This window comes from Pseudopipra pipra, chromosome 5 (genome assembly GCF_036250125.1).
Source record: "Pseudopipra pipra isolate bDixPip1 chromosome 5, bDixPip1.hap1, whole genome shotgun sequence".
In the NCBI taxonomy this organism is placed as follows: Eukaryota; Metazoa; Chordata; class Aves; order Passeriformes; family Pipridae; genus Pseudopipra; species Pseudopipra pipra.
The window spans coordinates 27,564,494-27,586,763 of NC_087553.1; the positions used below are offsets into that span (position 1 = coordinate 27,564,494).

General features: G+C 38.8%; 2 protein-coding genes across 8 annotated transcripts in view; both read right to left on the reverse strand.

Annotated features, from left to right (window-relative positions):
• The window catches only part of WDR91 (WD repeat domain 91), a 104,084-nt gene that overhangs the window by 78,783 nt on the left and 3,031 nt on the right, over positions 1-22,270 (reverse strand). The window lies entirely within an intron of this gene.
• Positions 3,883-22,270, reverse strand: part of CNOT4 (CCR4-NOT transcription complex subunit 4) — an 82,074-nt gene continuing 63,686 nt past the window's right edge. For 4 of the 7 annotated variants that reach the window (XM_064655279.1, XM_064655278.1, XM_064655281.1 and 1 more), the window contains 2 exons: positions 6,061-6,273; positions 3,883-5,300 (listed from right to left, as the gene is read on the reverse strand). In XM_064655279.1, the coding sequence (XP_064511349.1) occupies positions 4,999-5,300; positions 6,061-6,273 (515 nt within the window). In that variant the 3' untranslated portion in view covers positions 3,883-4,998. The remainder of the gene's footprint in view (positions 5,301-6,060; positions 6,274-22,270) is intronic. The other 3 variants (XM_064655283.1, XM_064655282.1, XM_064655284.1) reach the window with 1 other exon arrangement.

The following is a 22,270-nucleotide window of genomic DNA, read 5'->3' on the forward strand; positions in this document are numbered from 1 at the left end:
TCCACACCTAAGTCACTGTATCAGACCCCCCTAAACCAGTGTTTTTCATCAGCAAAGCTGGTAACAAATCCACAGCTGCCAGGATCACTCACCTCACCTCAAACCTGCACAAAGCAGCAGTTCAGATTCCTGGATCCCCGCAACTCACTCTAGCTCCCCCTACTTGTATAGCAACAACTTCATTTGGCCATTTCCATCTCAGGAGATGTATCTTTACCACATACACAACAGCATTGTGCCTAGGGCAAAGGGAAACCCCAGAAAGAAGGGAAGATGATGATCTCGCCCATCTACAGTGCCCTCACGTGTAGATCACAGCATACTGAGGCTACACCTTTTTTTACACTGTAGCCCAAAGCAATAATGATGCTTCACCTTTTTCCTCTTTAGGAGCTTTGTTTACAGTCACAACCATTAACAGAAGAGGACTTGAGAGCTCCTTTCCACCAGCAGAACATCCCAAACTAGGGAGAAAGAGATGCTGAGATTTGGGCAAAGAGGAAGGAGCACAAGCCCGTGCCATTACTGTACCTGCATTCAGCTTGAACAGATGACCATAAACCAGTGAAGTGGAGAGCACTTCCACAGCCAGCCATGCAGGCACATGCTGCTGGAGGAGATGTAAAGCAACAATCACTCTTAAAGCACGGATTCATGCCAAACAGCACTTTATATTATGTGCTCTGGGCACACTGAAAATTCATGTCACTGGCGGCTGGACTGGAGGAGACTTCATTCCCCTCAAGAAGTTACAAGTACCCACATCATCCTTCAAGTACAGCTGGTGACAACTCCAGTCCCCTAACCCTTGATGCACTGTGCTACCCCTCAGCTTCTTGACACAGCTCAGTTCCGAGCAGCGTAGTTCCAGCACTACAGCTTTCCCCAGAGGGAATCAGTCCCAGGCAATACACCACCTGCCATGCAGTGGATTTACATGCCAGAGATCAAGACCAAACCCAAGCTAAAGGCAACTTTTGCACGCCCCGAGGAGAGGGACGAACAATAAGCACCCAAGTTTTACAAGCTTTTCAAGTGTATTTTTATCAACTCCCTTGCAAGAGTGAAGATGGAAATTGATGCATGACCCTTTCCCCCTCACCAGAAAAAGCCAAAAATCTCCACACAGCAGCATGACCAGCTCTACCAAACTAAAAAACCCAAACTAAAACAGAACAAACAAAAACACAAAGCCAAAACCACAAAAACAAACAAACAAACAAAAAACCCCAACCCAAATCACTCTCTGTTTTTCCTAAAATTCAACATCTTTAATGCTTCTGATTAAATGAGCATCTCAGGACAAAAACTTCTTGGACAACAGAATCTGTGGTGGAGAAGAAGAAAAAAGTTGAGAGTTCAGGAAGTAGAATAAAAACTTCATAATTAAAAACTGCCATGTCATAAGAGTTGGCAATAGTGTTTTAAGTATGGTTAAAACAGCCCTGTCAAGACATTGCACTTATAATGGCACATACCTGCTGACACTTGATTTACAAGTAGGAAAGAGACGATATAAAAGTAAAGGGAATTTATGCAATGGCTCCTCCCCTTACATAGAAGGTGACATTTTATTCCTTGCTGTAATCTCGAAAAACATCATTCTCTTGTTAGATATTAAAAAGTTGAGGGAAAAAAAAAAACAACTGAAGGCAGGAACCCTTACTATCAATCCAGCACTGCCGACCCTCCAGTTACCACACTTGAATTGCGAATTCTTTGAAAATGCAACACAGCTTCTTGCACCAACACTTTCATGGCTAACAACTCCCTTCCTTCCCTCAACATACACTCATACCCATTCTGGAGGAGGACTCTGGCCCATCCTCTTTCTCCAACTTCATCTTCACCAGACACCATCTACCAAGTGTGTTGCTAGTCCTCAGTCAGCAGCCATTTAGTCAAGCACTGTTCTTTGCTTAATGAAAGAAAGAGCTGCCAAGTGTCCTTATGATATATAAGACCACACACTGAGACAATCACACAGTCAAAGCAGACACATTGATGTTCTCTTTTCAATAAAGCTTTCTGTGCTGAATTTCTGTTCACAGGAAGAGTCAATCATCAAAAAAACCCACAACAAAACAAACAAACAAAACCCACCAAAAAACCCAACACACCACCTCAGGAGAAACTAGTTGACCTAGTTGAACAGAGTGAAATACCAGGTTGGTTCCCAGCTGGGGGGGTGCAGGAATCCACATCAGACAGTAAGTAAAACTAGGTTAAAAGTGGCAGAAGCTGCACCCAAAACACAATCTGAACACTGATATACTTTAACTGTTGTAATTCTAAGGTTATCCACCAAGAAGTCTTTCTTGGGGAAGCAGCACCATAAAGAGAAAAATCATTCTAAGTTGCAAACCTTTTCCTGAAAGCTACAAGTTTGTTGCTAAGGCTGACTACAGAAGCTGCTGTATGGCAGCAGGGAGTAAGCACTCTCCTGAGTGGCTAAAGCACGTTTTCCAATGGTAGCAGACCAGGGGCACAGGTTTCCTGCTGCAGATCCTAAACTGCAACAAAGGGACTAATAAAAAACTGAAGAAAGCAGCAGTTTCAGGAATTGCTGTGGTACATAGAAAGTAGTCAGAGCTACTTTGGCTTGTTTATTTTTAGGGTCAGGAAGGGTACCCCTCTAAAAGAGAATGTTAAAAGTGGAGAAATGTCTAGCAACTGGCAAAGGAGACAAAAAAAAAGCCCCCAAACCAAAGACCATTTACATGTTCACCAGCACCTCCAGATGACTGTTCCTGTTGGGCTGCATGCTCAGTGCAGGGCTACCAGCAGGCACTGCCACAGGAGAGGCTGTTCCCAGCCTGCAGCACTTCTTCCACCACCAGCAGTTACAGGGGGGCATCGTACAGGGGATGGCTGGATGACAAAAACATCATTTGCTTTTGGGGAAGCATTGGCATCAGAGGGTGTGCACATTTTCCCAAGTAACCAGGGCATGTGACTCAGCAACAATACCCATTCAGAAACAGCACACTCAGTTCTGTAACACAGACAGTAAATACAGCACCAAAATGGTAACTCAGGGGAGAGAAGAGCAAAAACATGTAGTCGCCAAGTGATGCTTAGTAAAGCAGGGTATTTAGAATCACTTTATGCAGATTCAATACTTGGTTCCTCTGTACAGTGACCAACTCAGGACTTGCTCCCACTCCCAGTCTCCCTCCATCCCCATTTAGGTGTTCACAGTTCATCAGTGGGAATTCCCTTCCTTGCCCCTGCCAGCAGTAAACATTTTTGGAAAGCTGCCAGCCTGATCTATATAGCTCACACCAGGTGAGAAATCCTTCTGCACAGGCATCTCTAGGATTTCAGGCTCTCTGCCATCCTCATGAACTGCATCAGTCACCACCCCAACCACAAGCTTGCTGGTTTTAAGTATCTCTGCCTGGAAGAGTAAGAGTTTATTGGAGGCCTTCTGTACATTAAGAGCTCTTCACCCCCTGCTGTGCAGTGATGCTATTTTACACCTTTAAGTGAAGATGCTGACTAAAGCAGGGAGTTGTAACTAGAATTCTCTGCCACAACCTTCAGGCGTATTATTGCATGCTATCTATCCCAAGTGCCATGGCATTTAATTCAGGAAATATAAACAAGTTTTTCATATTTCAGATTTAAAAAGATATCACCAATAACAGAGACTGACAGCAATGAGTAAAGACAAGAGAATCCCTTTACAAAATTTAAAGTGTGTATGCTTTTTCCACCCTTCAATACAGAAGTTACCATGCAAAGCAGTATTTTCCAATTATAAAGTAGATCCGCTTTAGATGAATAGGAAAAAAACCCAAAACACCCAATGACATACGGTCTTATCAGATGCAGTAATTAAAAACCCAACATTAAAAGACCAGAAAAGCAAACATGAAGTCATCATCAAGTTTTCTGTTTTATTTAAGATTTTAGTTTTAATTCTGAAGAAAGAGGTACATTTCCTTGGTTTTAGTTTTAGCGTCAGGTTATAACCATGTTTATTTATCTGTTTCTTTTTTCCTGTCTTTTCAATACTGCACAAACGTCCAGAAACTACAGGGTTAAGTAAAAGCTGCAGGCAGAGGAGGTCAGAGGTTGCTCCTGATGGTGATCATGTGGCCCCAATGCAGTGCTATCCCAGAGTGCCCTAATCAGGTGAATCTTCTAAAGAAAAAAAAAAAGAAAGAGAGACTGACAGAGGAGATAGAAAGACTGCAGTAAATATCACTCGTGTTTCAGCTGCTTATAATTATATTATGTATATGCTAGGTATTAAATCTGTGAATACTTTTAAAACATTAAAGTTTACTTTAAATCTAAAGCCAAAATTAAAGAAAAATCTTATTCTCCTCTCTTTAAACCACTCTTTAGCAACATGCCAGTTACTCATAGCTATAAGTGTTTTGTCTTTCAACACACTTCATCTCAAACTCTGACTGATGCAATAAAATCCCCTGCTCAAAAAAAAAAAAAAAAAAACAAAAAACCACCAACATAGCAATTTCCCTGTGTAGTGCCACACAATGCAAAATAAATGCTGGGCCACTCTTTGCCCCACATGTTCAGTAATTTCATTTAAATTAAATACCTTTTTCATTTCCTGCATTTGATTCTGCATTGCATTTTTTCCCCTACTGCAGACTGACACTTTTCCACTAGGCAGAAATACTCATGTGCAAGAGACATAAGACAGTAATATTCTCCTTAGGCATTGAGACTGCATTTTGCTTTCTCTCTCTCTCTCTCTTTTTTTTTTTTCCTTAGAATGGTTAGAAAATATCTCAAACAGTGTATTCCAAACACTGGTTCTGCAAAAACTTAACAAAAAGATATGGTCATGACCCTGTGATGGCATTGCATTTGGGGGGGAAGTTTGATCAGGAACTGGATTCTTCAGAAAGAAAGATATGACAGGGAACAGTAGGTGGGCATGGGAAGGAGTCAGGGTGGGACACTTCCTGCATTTCTAACGTTTTGGGTCTTATTTTTCTTTTTTTTCTTTTTCCTCCTTTCCTAATGACGATCCAGCGCTGAGCTCTGTAGTAGATCTGTGGGGGTTTTACTGGGGGGTCTGAAGGCTGTCTGAAAGCCTGGAGGTGGGGAATGGAAGCTGGTGGGGTTTGAAGGAGGAGAGTAGGGATTCCAACTGGCTCTGTGCAGAGGGATCTGTGTGCCGAAGGGGTTACTGTGGTGCGTCTGTGATGGTGCTGCACTGGGGCCGTCCACCTCTGTGAGGGCCTGAAGAGATTTTAGCCAATGTGGAGGATTGTCATCTTGAAGGGTGTCTAAACTGTTTCCTGTGGAGGCTGGGATACCTATGAAAAGAAGAAAAAAAACAGGGATACAGGCAAGTCAGAGTAGAAGCAATAAGTTGAGCATGAAGGAGGTCAATTTAACCTAACAAAAAGCAACAGTGAAAAAACATGATTAGTTTGTACAGAAAATGCATTATTATGTATAATTACCCTGCCCGCAAAACATTTAACATGAATTCCAGATAGGAGAAAGTTCACCCTCAGAGCACTTCTTCATAAAACATACGTTTTTCTATCAAACATCTTTCTCAAGAACTGCATCCCTGTCAACATGATCTTACCACACCAAGCTGCCAGTACACTGCATGCTTCACCTTCTACTCTGCCTACTTGAATCATGCTTCAGTCTGTCTAACAGGGAAATGCAACCAGACAGCCTTATAAAAGAGAGCTTTATAAACAAGTGGAGTACGTCCCTTTTTAAATAACAAAGTCCAGTGACTGCCTTCAGTGCCTCAGGACCAGCGGCGCGCGTACCGGACATGCCATCCAGCAGAAGGGACACCTATAGATTGACCGTATAGAAAAGTGCTGCTCCACCTGACTGCCTGCAAAGGTCTCGGGCATGCATTGCAAAGGCCTAAGTGACGCTCTAGCGGTTCCACAAAAATTCCTGGAACCTTGAGGTTTTGTGGATGGAAGCTGGAAGAGACCACCGCATACTGTCTTTTTTTTTTTTTTTTTCCAGATGTAAATCAGTTTGTGCCAAATACCCATCTGATGGTTTGCCAGTGGAGCTGAAGGAGTGAGAAACGGTTACCTGTGATGATTGCGGGGTCCATCCAGCTGCCAGGGCTGTCCCAATTCAGGCTGTCGGTGGTGGCAGTGTTGGACGTTGGTACACTGTGGTTGGCGTTGGAGGGGGAAGAAGCATTGGGCAGTCCACCAAAGTTGATGTTAATGTTCGGTAGAAGTGCCCTTAGCCCGTCCTGCCATTCCTTCATATTTAAACTCTCTACAGAACTGCTGTTGTCTGGGAGATTTACCAACAAAAAAAAAATGAAAGATAAAAAAATAAAAAGCTGAAGTTAGAAACAGATGTCCTTCTTTGGTGGGGTATGGGATTTTGCTTTTACTTTTTAAGCTAAGCATTTAATACTTTCCCTGTCCAAAAACTAGGGTCAAAGTTTCCATGATTGATGAATTACTCAGAGGGGCAGGCAGGTTTTAAACCAAGTGTAAGTAGCGGGAGAAAGATTTAACTCCTCTCCCAATACATATTTCCCCATGTCAGTTCAGAGACTCGAATAATCAAGGATACAGTGGCTCTTCCTCTATTACTAATAGGAGAAAATCTACTGGGTACTTGATGAGAATACCTCTGTTGCAACTTGGCTGCTTTATTAATGGGCAGCAGGCTCAAAAGGGTTGTTTTGTTTGATGCGTATCAAAATGAAGAAAGGCTAGGTAGGGCTTTGCAATAGAAACCGAACATGAGAAACCAGGGAGGTGGAGAAATATCACAAAAGTCTTTTGTTTTATTATAGTTTGCTCATTCTCAGCCCTACAGATGTTCTTCTGAAGGTAATGGTAATGAAGTTGGAGGGAGTGAAATTTCCTCTTGCAGTTGAAGAACAGTAGTGAAAATTCTTTAGAGATCTTTCAGAATAATTCCCGACACAGCAACATCCTCAAAACTTTGGTCAGAAGAAAACCAGGTGGACACCAAAACAGTCAAGTCTCAACTACTTGCCTAAATGTTTCAGGACATGTATTGATAAAGGACAACAGAATAATGTGGCTATTAGCACTACAGCAAATGATCCCTGAACACAAAAGTTACACCATGCTATCTAGGAATAGACTATTAGGTTCTATGATCCATCTCTTGCTTTAAGTATCTCAAAGCAAATCAAACCAGACACAAGCATTCTAGTATTTATTAGCCAACACAGAAAGTTCTACTTCATTAACTTGTGGTCAATTATATTTGAAAAGGAAGTGTTGGGTAGTATGTTGGCACAACGTCGTCTTTTTGACACATATCTAGAGTACAACTAATTTGGGGTTTTTTTAAACATCGCTGCTTATCCTAATTGAAGAAAAGACCTTGATGTCAATCAGAATTGTTATAGAGAGATACTCACACAACATCATGTTGATGCTACTTCATCGACAACAGAAGAGATTTAAGTCTTCATGGAAAATTAGAGGATATCACTAACTTGCAACTCTATGTTAGAGAGCAAAGAAAGCAGTCTCAATTGCTATCAAAACCTGCCCTGGCAATATTTGTAAAGCTGAATGCTCAGAAAGAAGGGATGTCTCGAGCAATTGCCTTTTTGTAGTTACAAGGAGGAAAAAAAACTCCGAAACCAAACAAATAACCTACTTCTTGAAATTCTGTGCTTCCATGCAGAACTTTCCTTCTCCAGGCCAAAACTTTTTAGAATAAACTTTATATTTAAAGATTCTGCTTCTGTACAGAATTACAACAAGCAACTTCAGTCACAAACCACGAATACTTCAGTCCAAGTCACCAACTGAACTTCAAAACAAATTATTATACAAATCTGCTCTACCTACTCTGCCAATGTTGGAGCAATGCATTCATTTCTAAGCCTATGCATGCTTAATGCAGCTGTTCTAGCACAATCATCCACCTACACACATAAGTGTCCTCACAGGGATAATGGCACAGATGCAAAGAGGGTACTGAGAAAATCCTCCTCTGTGTCTGGGCAAGTTCACAGAACACATTTGACCACAGAGAGTGGAAGGTTTACAGTCAACTCCTGACTGTTATCCCCACTTACTGGCTGAGGCTGGGGAGTGACTTGATCTCAGAGGTTATGGCATGAGGTACCTCCACCAGGAAGACAAACAACTCCTAAGCATTCCCATAAACAAAGAGAAGGCAGGTAAAAACCAGGTAGTGGAAGTAAAGCCTGCCTGTTACTACATGCATCGTGTTATACCTAAAGTTCAAATTTTCAGTGTGACAGGAAGAAAAAAAGAGCCCTAAGAAAACCGAAGCTTTCCCTTAAGCAAGTAACAACCTAAGATCATCTTTTTACTAACACCCTAGTGCAAAGATGCAATCAAGCCTCCAGACATAAGTGTGACTGTATCTAACAAAATGGGCAGCAATGTGCCCTGTGAGGCCTGGTGTACAAGTCTCTTTGGGTGAAAACAATGCAGGCTTAGCAGCAATTCATTCTGCATTTGTTTTGCATCAAGCCATAGTGCATACAACTGGCTTTCACTTCAATTTTAATTTCTCCTCCTGTAAACCAAATCTACTTCCTGTTCCTTCCAGAGCTCCTACTTTTTCCTTTGCAATTCTAAAGCACAGAATAAGTGCTTTGAAGAATTTAGTGCAATACATTTTTCATCAAAACCTACAATTCTGGGGTTAAAAATAATAAATCAAAATTTTACAAAGTATTAGTCAAAAATGTCCTCAATATGTTCACAAGCCTCTTGAACATTTATAAGCCCATTTGAGACAAGTTCTAAATTAACTTTTCAGAACAAAAGCAGTCAGCTCATGATCACTGCAACAGATTCTGCATGGTACACCATTAGTTTCCACTTTATTTTCTCACTGCTGCTTCCAACAGCTTGTGCAAAGAAACATAGCTCTGTTGAATTACTCACTTCTACTACAATGCAAAAAATGACACAAAAAATGCTTACTGGGTCCATGCATGAGCGACCAATACTGATCTCAATACCTGTGAGCTGGGAATCTGCATGCTCATATGATGGTCTCAGTCACAGAGATTACTAAGCCCCAACATGTCCTCAAAACTCATGTACAAGAAAACAAATGTGTAAAAAACTACACACCCGCAACATGTCATTGAGGAAGTCTAATGAAGACAAAGCCTGAAAGATGTTATAAGAAACAGGATAGGAAAATAAATGTTGTAGGGCATTAGGCCCCCTTCTTATTAGACATTATAAGAAAATACGTATGCTTTGTCCTGGGTACCAAGTGACAAAACAGAAAATTTAAAAAAATGTATTGTCTTTTCCAGACATCTGGGTTTGTGGGGCTGAAAGGTAAGCTAGGACAAAAAACACTGACCTCTGACACAAAAAGAAACCCCAAGCACCACATCACTCAGGTGTCTGTAACAGTTTTCCAGCTTCGCTAATAAATGCACAGAGTTAAAAAAAACCCCAAAAACAAAAAAAAGAAACCCACAAAACAAACACCAAACACGACCAAAGCTTTCTCAGTTACTGGTTATGTTAAGTAAAGCACCCAGAGAGAACATGAGCAATTTCCAGGCACCATACACCAACACCCAAACTGAACAACTAAATCAGCATACCTTTGCTGGAGTCTGACAAGTTTAAAACAAGACCCTAAGTGAAAATCCAAGTCCACCCCAAACACAAATGTTACTTCCACCAACAGCAGAAAATAAATACCTTCAGAATTCACTACTCATCCCTCAGCTAGTTTGTTCTTCCTGTTAAATAGGTTTATACTTCACCATGGAGCTAAAGTACCATAGTTAAAAATGAGAAAAGGTTAGCTCTCAGTTAACCCAGATCTATTAAAAAGGGCATTTGCCTGTTGCCCAAAGATCGGGGGAAAAAAACCTCATCAGGTAAATTTAGTATAGATAAGTAGAGAGCAGGTCTTCAATGAAGGTCTTCTGGCATAAGGAGTACAAAGGCACGTGCCCATGTCCAGGGATTCTACAATTTTATGGTATTATCCACCCAATCCAAGAACTATCTGCCCCCCAGATCCTCCCCAAATCTGCCTCCCTGTCACACCTCCCCTGAACTGAGTCAGAGTACCCAAGACCCCTTTCTTCCTCATCTTCCTCTTCTTCACAGCATGTACTGTCTTTGGAACTTCTCCAAGGTTCTGGGCTTGAAGGTTGCTTTGACTATGGCAGTATATTGTTCCTCAGGCCTGGGAGGCATTTGTTGTTAAACAGAATGTGTTTACTATAGTCCTGCCTTGAAAGGAGCCTAAACAAGCCTGAAGAATTTAGAAAATTCGATATGAAGTGGGGAATAGGGTTTGGTAAGTGTTAACTACTATTCTAAAGTGTGACAGACTATACAACTACACTAAAAATCTATATACTACACAGCTACTTTAAAATCTACAAAAGGCTAAAAATCCTAAAAATTCTGAGGCAACAGCCTATTACCCTTTCCTACTTCTAAAATTAATTGTTTGGAGGGAGTAATTTTTTGACTATTAGCAGACTTCTCAGTTGGACATCACAACTAGGCACATAAGAACCAATACACCACTGTTTCCTTCTCTCAAGGAGTGGAGATGCCATCTCCTTTCATAACTTCATCTTAATTTAAAGCAGCATGTCCTTGGACAGTGGGAAAACAGAAAAAAACAGGGTAAAACTCAGTTGACTGCAAAGAAAATATTTTATACACCAATGCCTCCCAGAAGAGAGAATAACCTGGTGAAGCATCACTGAAAGCACCATTATGAAAAAACATGGTCCAAATACACAACCTGAACTCCAGTCTTCTCTCGATGTGCATTTCATAATCCTGTCTGGTCTAGCAGAAACTTGTGTTTACAGGGGTGAACTAATCCCACAGTTCTAGCATTGAAATTTGACTGTCTGAGGTGGTATGTCAATGGGAAATAAAAGTACTTGCATGTGAAGTTTTCAAAGTCAACCACTGTCTTAGACTAGAAAATGAAAGAAAAATAAGCTTCTTCAAAAAAATAACTTGTCCATCCAATTTAAATAAATAATCATTTAAAGTTAACTTTTAAAAATAATACAATTGAGAAGGCTGAACATTAATCTCTACAAAAACTAGTCATTTAATAAATTTCTAAATAAAATAATTGCCCCATTATTACATTCTTCCAGACAGTCTGGTAGTGTTACCTCATCATTCTCCACCTGCAACGCTGTAACACTATTCCTTCAAATCAGGCAAAGCAGTGTGTATTTGGGGGACAGACAGTGAAGAGGATGGTGGCCAAGCCAGAACACTGTTCTGTTGTACATAATCAATGCTTTGGAAGATGTTTGCACAAGCATCTGCTGCACTGACACACGCTGTTTTGTGACTTCCAAAACTCTGACATGATGCTGCAATGTAGACCCAAAGGTGTTTCAGATGTGGTTGTGTCACATTTGTGATGTTGATGCACTTGATATTTTACATTGAGGGTAATGGGATAGCACAACTTACAGTGAGACAAGCCCACTAAAATGAATATCTGTGTACAGTGACTAGACCATTTCACATTATTGCTCCAAATCTGATACAAGCCTATGGTCAAACCCGCAGCAAAATTTACACAGTACATGCTTAAAAATATGACTAATAGAAAAGATCACAAGACTGTTAACTGTAAAGCAAGTCTATTTCTTTGTTCTGCCAAAATTATACTCCAAACTGTTACAAGAGCACTAACTGTGTAAAAACACTAAATATATTTATGCCGAGTCCTATATATATATTCTGGTCCCATTGAAAAGCAAGCAGTCCTGCAATTCTAGATTGCAATTATTTATTTCTATTTTAAGAACACATCAGTATGCTATGTGTGTGACCAAGACACACAACTGTGTCAACTACAGAAAAGCTTCAAATAAGTAAAATAAATTCAGAGGAAAATCATCATATGAGAGAAAAACAAACTTCTTAGCAATGCCACATACCTGACTGCACAGACTAGCAACAAAAGCAGCAGAGACTATCAAGGTGTATTTGGTAATAAAATAGCTATTTCAACAACCTGCCTGTAAAAAGGCCCCTGTGAAATCTTCAAGGACACTGTACAGTAACAGCTTTGAAGCCAAAGAAACATGAGAGGAAAAAAAAAAGAACAGGAAAGACTACCAGGTAGAGTTCACCAGGAGTCTTTCAACTCAATTAGAAACAAATGTGCCCCCCCCCCCCCCCCCCCCCAAAGAGAAGCATACCCTTGGAAGCGACATCCCTGGTCCAGGTCTACACTTTGTGCTACCATGTTCACAGATATCACAGACAGTACATGCTTTCCCTGAAACAGCCCATTGCCCTATTCTGAGAAGTGACAGAGGCTTCTCTATTTTCATTTCAAAATGACTTTACGCTACAGGTACTTCTGTTTTGCAAACAGTTGTCCAATATTTCCCTTTGGGGGAAAGAGAAGGCAAGGACAATTTGCCACATCCAAAAAAGAAATTATGCCCATCACATTAGATAAACTCAAAAGCCTTTAATCTAAAGCTTATATATTTAACCAACGATAAAACAGTTATGATAAGAACTGTACCCATGTCACTTTAATATGAATAATAAGCTTGTTTCTTCATGGAATTTTTTAAACCATGAATTAAATCCCAGTTAAGCTTCTACACTTTGACGGATTTCACTCTCAGATTTAATTGATTCTGTGTATCTATGATTGCTAGGAATCCTACAATGTATAAACCAAACAATGAAGTTTCATCCATTCACAGAGGTCTGAGCATGTTACTGGCAGATTAAAGAAGACTGAAACTTCCCACATTTAAACAGCAGTGCTGCCCATCAGGAATGCAAGTAGCCACTTCATATTAGGGAGATATCAAGTGGCAGGAGCACTAGAAGATAAAGCCGTTTGCAGGGAACATTTAAAAGCCTCACAAATGTTGTCTATACATGGGAAACAACTTGACAGTTCACAAAAATGGCTTTCTAAGTGTCATTCCACAGTGTGGATTTCACATGAAAGTCTTATAGTCATAAGCTCTATGAGCTAAGGAAAGAAGCACATACATTCACACACATTTATGTACAAACACACACATACAAAATTGGTTTTGATTCACAACAGACACCAGTATACCCTCAGCTTTAAAATAATGCAAGTAAAGCACCTTATATCTCAATTCCACATTGATTTCCATGGTTATATTAGTTTCACCCAATTTAAAAGACAGCTATTAAACAAAAGCACACTATTCTTCAATTTTAAAAAAATCAATTGCAACTTAACTTGCCAGTTAGCCAAGCTAGCAAGTAGAAGAGGAATATATTGAACTCTAAAGTATAGACTTAAAAGGGGAAAGTTTTTCTAAATAATTTTCTTTTTCAATAAGGATCTGACAGTACAACTGTTAAGCTTTCTGTGACTAAATAAGTGTTATGAGTCAGAAAATGTCATTTATTTTCACAGGAAATCCCTTCTACAACATTAGTATGGGGACAATATGAAGACTCATATTTGCTTGCATCTACAGTGTCAGAATTTTATTAGGTTTGAGAAAAGCAATTTCTTGTGAGTTCTTGTGATTGACTTATACTTGCCATGGTTCAGGAGACCAAATCTAATATATAATTATAGCAGCCAGCCACTCAATTTTAAGCTATAAGCAAATTTCAAATTGAGTTTCTAACTTGTTTTGAAAAATACGCTTGACTTCCTAGCAGATGATTCCAGAGTACCCCATTATTTTTTATTACTGACTTTTTAAGAGTTTATTGCTGAAAACACATAGTGGTCAACTGCAGGACTTCGTTCAAGCTGGGGTCCAATGTACTGCACACAAACCAGACAATATATTGTGTAATTCTTCCATCTTAGTCAATAAATCATCTCTTTTTTTGCTTGAGCTAACAGCTAGTTCTTGATGTTGATAATCTTAAAAACTTCCTTAAATCTAAACTAAAGCGCACAAAGACTTAAGATACTGGAAACAAAAGAAACAGGTACTGGAATCCTACACACAGAACAGTTTCATTAAAAAGCTCAGACAGCATGCAATTCCATTCATCTGAGAAAAAAAGTTCATTTTAACCTAAGCTGCTTACTCTCACATCATGGAGGGTTCCATCTCACCAGGTTACACTGTCTGTCAACGGAACAAACAAACTTTGACTTCAAATGAAAATCCCATGTGTAGAAGTGTATGTGTGGGTACATGCATAAATATACGCATAAATTAAAAAAAAAATTGAAATTTGCCCTATGGGCAATCAAATAACTAGAAATGGCAAAGAAAAAAAAAAGAAATCAGATCTTCGAAGGTGTATTTATAATTAGCAAGAGCCTACCCAGTTATGGAGATTCTGGATTCCAGGAATATCCAACCAATCAACCAATCCTCTGACCCAGACTGCAAGACCAGCACTAGCACAATGAAAGCATGCTCTGACAAATGATAAAGTAATTTTTAACTTTTCCATATCTGTAAAAACCAATTAAGGCTGATGCATATTTGCAGGTTATTTCAATCATTCTGTGGGAAAATTATATAAAGTGCAAGAAAGCCAAGTTTTCAATTTCCATGACATGAAATTCATTCTGATTACTAAATGCTGTGTTCTAATAGAGGTGACCTACTTTTTAAATACATGTGTTTTTTTTAAAATAATTCCTCTGAGGACAAGCTGAAGTTCAAATGAGGCTGTGATGTAAAATGAACCTTGAGACGGCAAAGGATGGAAAAGATCAATTTTTTTTTTGCCCTCAATGTGATGTGGTATCACTGGGAAGAGAAATACTTTTTGTAAAGCTGCTCTTTCAATTGCTCTTATACCTTCAGGATATCTCCTCCCCCAATACAATTTTTAAAAGATTACATTTGTTCTTTCTCAACAGTTTTTCAAGTTGGTGCATTTCAAAAAAAAGTTTACATGGGAAGCCTGTGAACTGTTTGTACTTTTTGCTGAAATGTATCACTCATAATTGATATTTTGTGAAATGGACTTAGCAGGAGCTTAAGTTTCAGGTCTGTGCCAAGGCACAGCCTCTTGTCAGACACTACTAGTAACAGGTGGCACTGCCAAGTGCACTCATGTCCAGTCCTTAGAAGGAAAATGCCAGGTTTTTAACAACACTAATATAATTGCACCTTTTAACTCATGCTAGCAGTTTATTGTATATTTTGATGTGCCAGTTGGTATTTCAGAAAAGCATCTAAGAGAACACAGCACCCCAAGGCTAAGGATCTGCCTGCTGGAGAAGGGAGATGCTACACCAGACAACAGAGTTGCCTCGTATGCAGAGCCATCCCAAGATCTTATGGGTTAACTGTGAAAGGAAATAACCTTTCTAAATTTTGGTGTACCAGTCCTTGAAGAGGTTCTATAAGCAATAAATGCTTATAAATCCATCCCTAAAACACAGGAAAAGGCCCAACATTTAATGCAGCTGAAGCTCCTCTGGTGACATTACTACAGACACAAACAGCCAGAAAATTTGATATGAAATATCTCCCACCTGCTTGTTTCTCTCTGTTTCTGGGAAGAACTGCTAAAAAAGCTGATGCAAACTGGGTCAGCTACTCAGGCCACTTATTTCAGCCAACTCCGCATTTATTTCAAATCCAGTAGTGTTAATGAGATTAGTCATTCCTCTGATACATTGCAGTGAGAGGTTGGAGGATTTTTTCTCACTTTTTTTCTTTTTGCTCACATTTTCTTCTTCCAAAATAAAATTACACATTTAAAAATCATCTCACTACTTATAAAAGCAGGATGCCTGTCTTTCACTGCCATGACTAATACTCTTGCAATCAAATATTTAAAAAAAAAAATCTGTAAGAGCTTAAAACCAAGCTCCAGAGATGAGGACACAGATATTTATGTATCAAGCCTTACTTGAAACAGTATCATCTATACAATCATAGGAAAAAATTTCCACAGAGTCTAGAAAACAGTTGCAGTATTAGCACTGAAAAGGCTTTGGAACAGAAGGGTGGGTGTGTGAGATGAGATTTGGGTACAGATGGAGGAGTAGCAGAACTTAAAGGACAGGTGCTGCAGATGAAGTTCTCATAGAGATCATGAGAAGATTAAACTAAGGAAGCCAGGTCTTAGTAGCAAAAGTAGAAAGTGTATAGAAGTTAATGGACAAGACACCAGAGGTAAGAAAAGAAATATACATAGCAGATTTTAATCTTGACACTGATTTAGTATTTTGAAAATTAATCTGAAATCTCACTTCCATTTAATTTATTTCAAACCTAGCACCCCCACCATGGGTGTATAAAAAAACCCACCAAACTTCTCCAAAGAAACAAATGAGCAAGCCAGAAGTTTATTTTCAAATTGAATTAGTTCCATATTGTGCCAAACACTCCCTCTTCACCAGTGAAACAGAAAATTAGTTATGATGGGAAATAAAAGGAGAATGAATTTCAGGGTGGAGATACACACAGACACAAAGTGTCTCCTAAAGAAGAAAGGTGGAGGTCTAAGAACCTCCATGGAAAATACAGGGTGCAGTGAATATAAAGACTGATAAGACAAACAAAATATTCAATGGCAAAGGCTGCACTAACAACAGTCATCTTTGTTGAAGAAAACAGGATACACAAGGATCAGTAAAAGCAATAATGGAAGCAGCTGAGGGTTGTTTACAAAAGGTACTTTTCATTTTACATTTTCAAAGAGGTTTCAAATGAGGAGTGACCCTGTTATCAGGGCAACATATCCACTTCTGAGGGGAGCGCTCTGCACTCTGGAAAAGATACAAGCCTTTGGAAGTCCCATGCATGGCACCTGCAACTATTGTATCAGCCAAGATTTTCACCAGATTTCCTATTTTCAGTACTCATACCTAATCAGAGAAAGACTTCAGCTATAGGCAGCCATAGAGCTAACCAGTGGGCACCACATTCAACTGCCATGCTTTCTGCCCAGCTGCTGGCAGAAAGCCAAACATCAAGGAAAATCCCCAAGTGAGCAAGCAGTCTTTAAAGGATTAGGACAGAAAATTAATGGACTAATGCATCTCTTACTGTTAAGAGTAAGGCAATCAATACTTAAAACAGGCATTATACCTTTCATATATTGTCAGGTCAAGAGGAAAAGTGTAGGAGAATGCTCTTTTGACCATGGCATCCAAATAAAGGGATGTGAGGCAGCAATGTTTAAGGCACATTGATTGTTGCTAGGGTGTGGGATTAGATGCATTTTGTACACAGCATTTGGAGAAATTTAATTTTTACAATATGCTAAATTCAACAGCCATACCACATGGACCAAACTCTCTTTTAAAAGGGCACAGTAGTAGAACATGCACAGAATCCCATATCATATCCTGAGACCACAGAAAAATGTAAGCTGCTATGCCACAAATTCCTTTTTTTTTCCCAAGTCTTGCACAAAACCAAGGCATGGGGTGGTTGGGGAATTTTTTTTGTGTTTTTTTGGGGTGGTTTTTTTTTGGTTGGTTGGTTGGTTTTGGTTTTTTGGTGGGTTTTTTTTTGTTTGTTTTTTTTGTTCAGGAGATAGAATCAACCCAGAGAGAGAAGACAAAGTCAAAAAGACCAAACCAAATAAGAAACGTGTGCCTCAAATAGAAATGCAGTTACATTATGAGAAAATACAAAGTCAGACAATGACTCTTAGTATTATAGGGAAAGCATGTTAACACTAATTCTGCCATCTCATCCTTTTTTGCGCACTAAATAAAGTCTTTAAATAATATGACCATAGCCAACATATAGGGATCTTCCCTTGTATTACTAAAATGTTGTCCAAAAGGTATCACTAGGCAAGAAAGGATTTGGTGTTTACATTCAATAGAAGATTTAAAGCAGGAGATGCAACACCATAGATTTTTTAGGAATGGAAGAGCTCAGGATGTAAAATAACTGGGAAGAAGTTAGACTTGCTTAATAAAACCTTCATTGCTTTGTCCTCCCTGCTACCAGCCATTGCTTCACAAAAACCTAAATGCAGGCGTGACTTGAAAACGTGCATGCTAATCAGTATCCTGATAAGGAATGCAACACCACTACCACAAACACTGCTGGGTGGCACCCAAAATTAATAGAGCTATCTAACTGTTTATCATCTCATCTTTAAATACATGTAATACCATCAATTAGGCTGTACACATTCAACAGATACAAGCCACAACACCAAAACTAAAAGTTCTTGAAAGAATAAAATTTTGATTCATCATTATATTCTACTACATGGACTTATTATATTCAAGCCCCCTGCTTTGAAGTTTCAGGAACAGCTCACAGAAACCTGCTGCGATCTCCACATCAGTCAGCTTCATGGCTAAAATATCATGACAAATTTTACAGCGGTTATCTTCAAGGACAATGGGTAAAACTTTTTTCTTCCCCTATCCTAGACAGGGTTTAATGCTTTATGCTTCCTATCTGTCTCTGTGCACAGTTGACTATTTCCTCTATTTAGATTTCTAATGTATGTATGATATACATAAATTGCCTTTGTTTAAAAAAGCATTTTGGACAACGCTTCAAGATGTATGGTTTAATTTTTAGGCTGCCCTGTGCAGAGTCAGAAATTGGACTTGATGAACTTGTGGGTCTCTTCCAACTCAGTGGTTTCAATGATTTATTTGGGAAGAATAGATACACATTTACTGCGTAACATTAGTCTTGGAAGAGTTCAAACCGTTTCAATTATTATTGAATATATAAGTGCCTACAGTTAAGTTTTTGCTCATTTGGAATTATGTTCAGGATAACTATGAAAGTAATAAATTAAATAATAGCCAGTGTTTCAAAATGTGAAGTACTTCATCCTGCATAGAACTTACAGGAAAGGTGGACAACTTTTTCCTAATACTTTTAACTCTGTGAATTTGGTCCTATGCATTTTCTATGTAACAAAATCAATGACTACCAACCACTCAGTAAACTCCAGAAATAAAACTATACATTTCTATTTTCACATTAATAGGCACACATCTCATTTTATAAAGCACCTGTCTCAAAACACACTGTTAATCTGAAACCTACTTTATGATCTCATACTACACCTATTATTTTTGAACACCCCACCAGGCAGTAGGGTAGCAAAGATGATAGTGTGTTAGCGATAGAATTACAAAGAGTTTCCTGTTATCCTACAGTAACATAAAAATAAAGGCACACACCCACCCACACTGCTGTCAGTGAATCAATCTTTCCTTTGGCATTATCTGTGGAACAAAGAATAGCGGCTGTCCATATTCTTAGGATAGCTTGCATACAATCTAGGGTAAGATTTCTTTCAGCAAGAAACACACTGCCCATGAAGAAGTCACTGAACTTTTCTCCTGAAACACAGTTACACAGTTATAATTACACAGTAAATCATCTAATCAATCTCACAGCACAGAGCAGCAATAAGCCTCAACTGTCCCTGAAAATGACAACATGTAACATCTGCTACAGTTTGCAAAATCATACTGTAGGGGAAGAAAAAAAATGCTACTCTGGGAATCAATCAATCAATCAAAGAGTTCATTTAAATATAGGCTGGAAACAAATGTATGCCTGATGAATGTAACACATTTGAAGTATATGTATAATAAAACTATGAAGTCAATTGGGTCATTTCATTGGAAACCACAGAATTAGTTAATAAATACTACTTATGAGAAATAGGCAACTAAACTCCACATGAAAATTATTTTTAAATTAGCTTAAAAAAATAAAAAGAAGATAGGTAGTGCCTGTGTCCCGCCATTTAAATTTGGTACACGTCACAAAACAGCCCTACCTGGAGCTGTGAGGTTATGAATACAGCACAGCTCTGATTCTCAAATAAACAAAAGGTAACTTCAGCAAATTACACTCAACATGTCATACATATGTATTTCTTGGTTTCTTTTGCTGTTACATCTGAAATGGCTGAATTGATGACACTTACTAAAACATGGACTAACAAAAGAGCCAAGAAAAAGGAGCTTCAGGTGTGCTACAACTAATTGCTCCATACTGCTAAATAGCTGTTATGATACGCACTGCCTTTCTAGCAGGTCAGCTAGAGTTAGTTATAGAGCACTGTATTAAAGTTTCATACTTCCAACCCCATCAGACACCTGTACTTGTAAATCAAATGAGGAAACCAGGAAAATTCTGTAATTATATACTTGATACTGATAAGATTAAAAACAAACAAAGAACAGGAATTATTTTTTCAAAAGGAATACAAAATCAATTCGTTGAGAGACCTGTACACTAGATACAGATTAGAAAAGACAGAATAATCAATAAATTGAAAACTAAGTCAGTACACAAAAAAAGAGGTATGAGGTCATCTCCTGACTTTTAAATTATTTGTACATCTCAAGCAGATAGGTCAGTAAAGAAAGCCCTAGGCACTAAATAATACAAATCCATAACCCAGCAAACAAAACCAGAACTACGAGAGTTCAGCTGATTTTTGGCAGCAGGAAAAGAAAAAGGAGTAATCTAAGTTTGTACAAATGACTCTTTTTTTCAAGATATATCAAAGCTGACACGTAGATCACCTGAGAAGTGTTTGCACTGCAGCAACTGCTGCTATATAATTGTCAGCCAGGCAACTAACAATGTTTTCTATAGTAAGAGATGAAAAACAACTCAAAGGAACTTGCCATAGAAACTAAAGCAGATGTTTACTTTGCTTTTAGCACTGTATTTGCCAAAAATATTTTGAGATCAATTGGTTCTAGCAGTTGCATACAAAAACCAACATAATTAAAAATCTATTCTATTGCCTTAAAACATATGGGGGAAGCACACAGCCTGGGCTGTACATCAAATCAACACCACACAACTTGCTCTTCAGAAGTTGTACAAAAAGATCTACAAGTCCTCTACAAATACAAAAAGGTCTACTTTCAAACTGTCAATTGCCATTAAAGTAATGCAACACTTTTGCAAACCTAGAATCAATCTGTACTATGAACAGATTTTTTCAATGCTAAAGGATTTTTCTGGTCCCCTTAGTCCATAAGATAGTCTTGTTACTGGTCCCTCAAACTGTAAGTGTTTAGAACAGAGTGGCAGAGTTGAAACGATGTCTTGCTGTGCTTCTGGAAGTTCTGTGTAGTTTAGGGGAAAGTGAGCAACATTGCACATTGCAGCTATGGATGCTGCAGGTTTTACTCCATGCCAAGAATAACTTTTTTTTTAGCGCAACCAGTATCAGTCATTTTAGCCTTAAAAATTTGTCATTGCCAGTATGAAGAGTTTTGAACTACTTGCATTTGTAGTCCAGACCATGTTTATACTTTGAATCAGCCTGAAGACCCTACAGCAGTCATGTAGCTACAACAAGCCTTCAAAGAGGACAAAGTACAGGAAAGTAATAGTCAAAATTAGCCTTGTACTAGAGCATCAAAAACACACAATGACCTTTTCTAGGTCACTGTCTTACAGTATAGCTAGTACTCCTAAAACCCGGAAAAGAAAATAATGCTGGCAACATCTCAAGAAACAGTTTGCTCCATCTCAAGACTACAAAGAGCTAACAGAGACTTTCTACATGCAGTTCATTATACATTTAATACAATTTCTTCCCCTGTTACAAAAAGAGAATCTGTGTAGGCCAAGCTAAATCGGAAACATGGAAGGACTTCAAACTCCAGAAGTGAATTTTTAATCAAGACAATTATTGTTACAATTAGCTCCTTAGTTGTAACGTTTGATGCAAGAGCCTATTAATCCATTCAGAGCAGCCTGAACTGGCCTGACTGCACATTTATTTTTCTCCAGCATCACAACCCTCACAATTAGGATGAATCCTCTTACACACATTGCAAGCATCCATTCAGTGGAAGATTAGTGTAATATTAAGGCCATCTGAAGTACAGAAATGAGCAGCACTGAATGTTTTATTGTGCAGCCATTTGGTTATGCACAAGAGGGAACAACCCAGCCAAGACATCTGGCACAAATTACCATCATTGCAATTTTTTGCACGACTTTAAGAACTCTGGTCAGCACCTGCATGTCAACAAGAGAGTCACAATGCGATTCCAGGGCCTATTCTTAAGGAAAGCCAGGCTGGCAAGACTGAAGAACCAAAATACCAATCTGCTTTGGCACAAAATTAAGCGGGCACAGAATACTCCACCTTCCTTATAAAGCTCAATATTACAAGGCTAAATATCCAGTTACCTTTTTCTTTTAATGGAAAGGGTCTATTTAAAACAATATTCCTCCCCCTGTTCATAAACCTAGTATGATAGTCAAGAGATACCACTCTACCGATTGTAGCTGGCTACACTCTTTTTCTGTCCTGGCTCAGAGAAGCTGAAGAGCATGAATTAAGTCATATTTATGGCTGTCCCAATT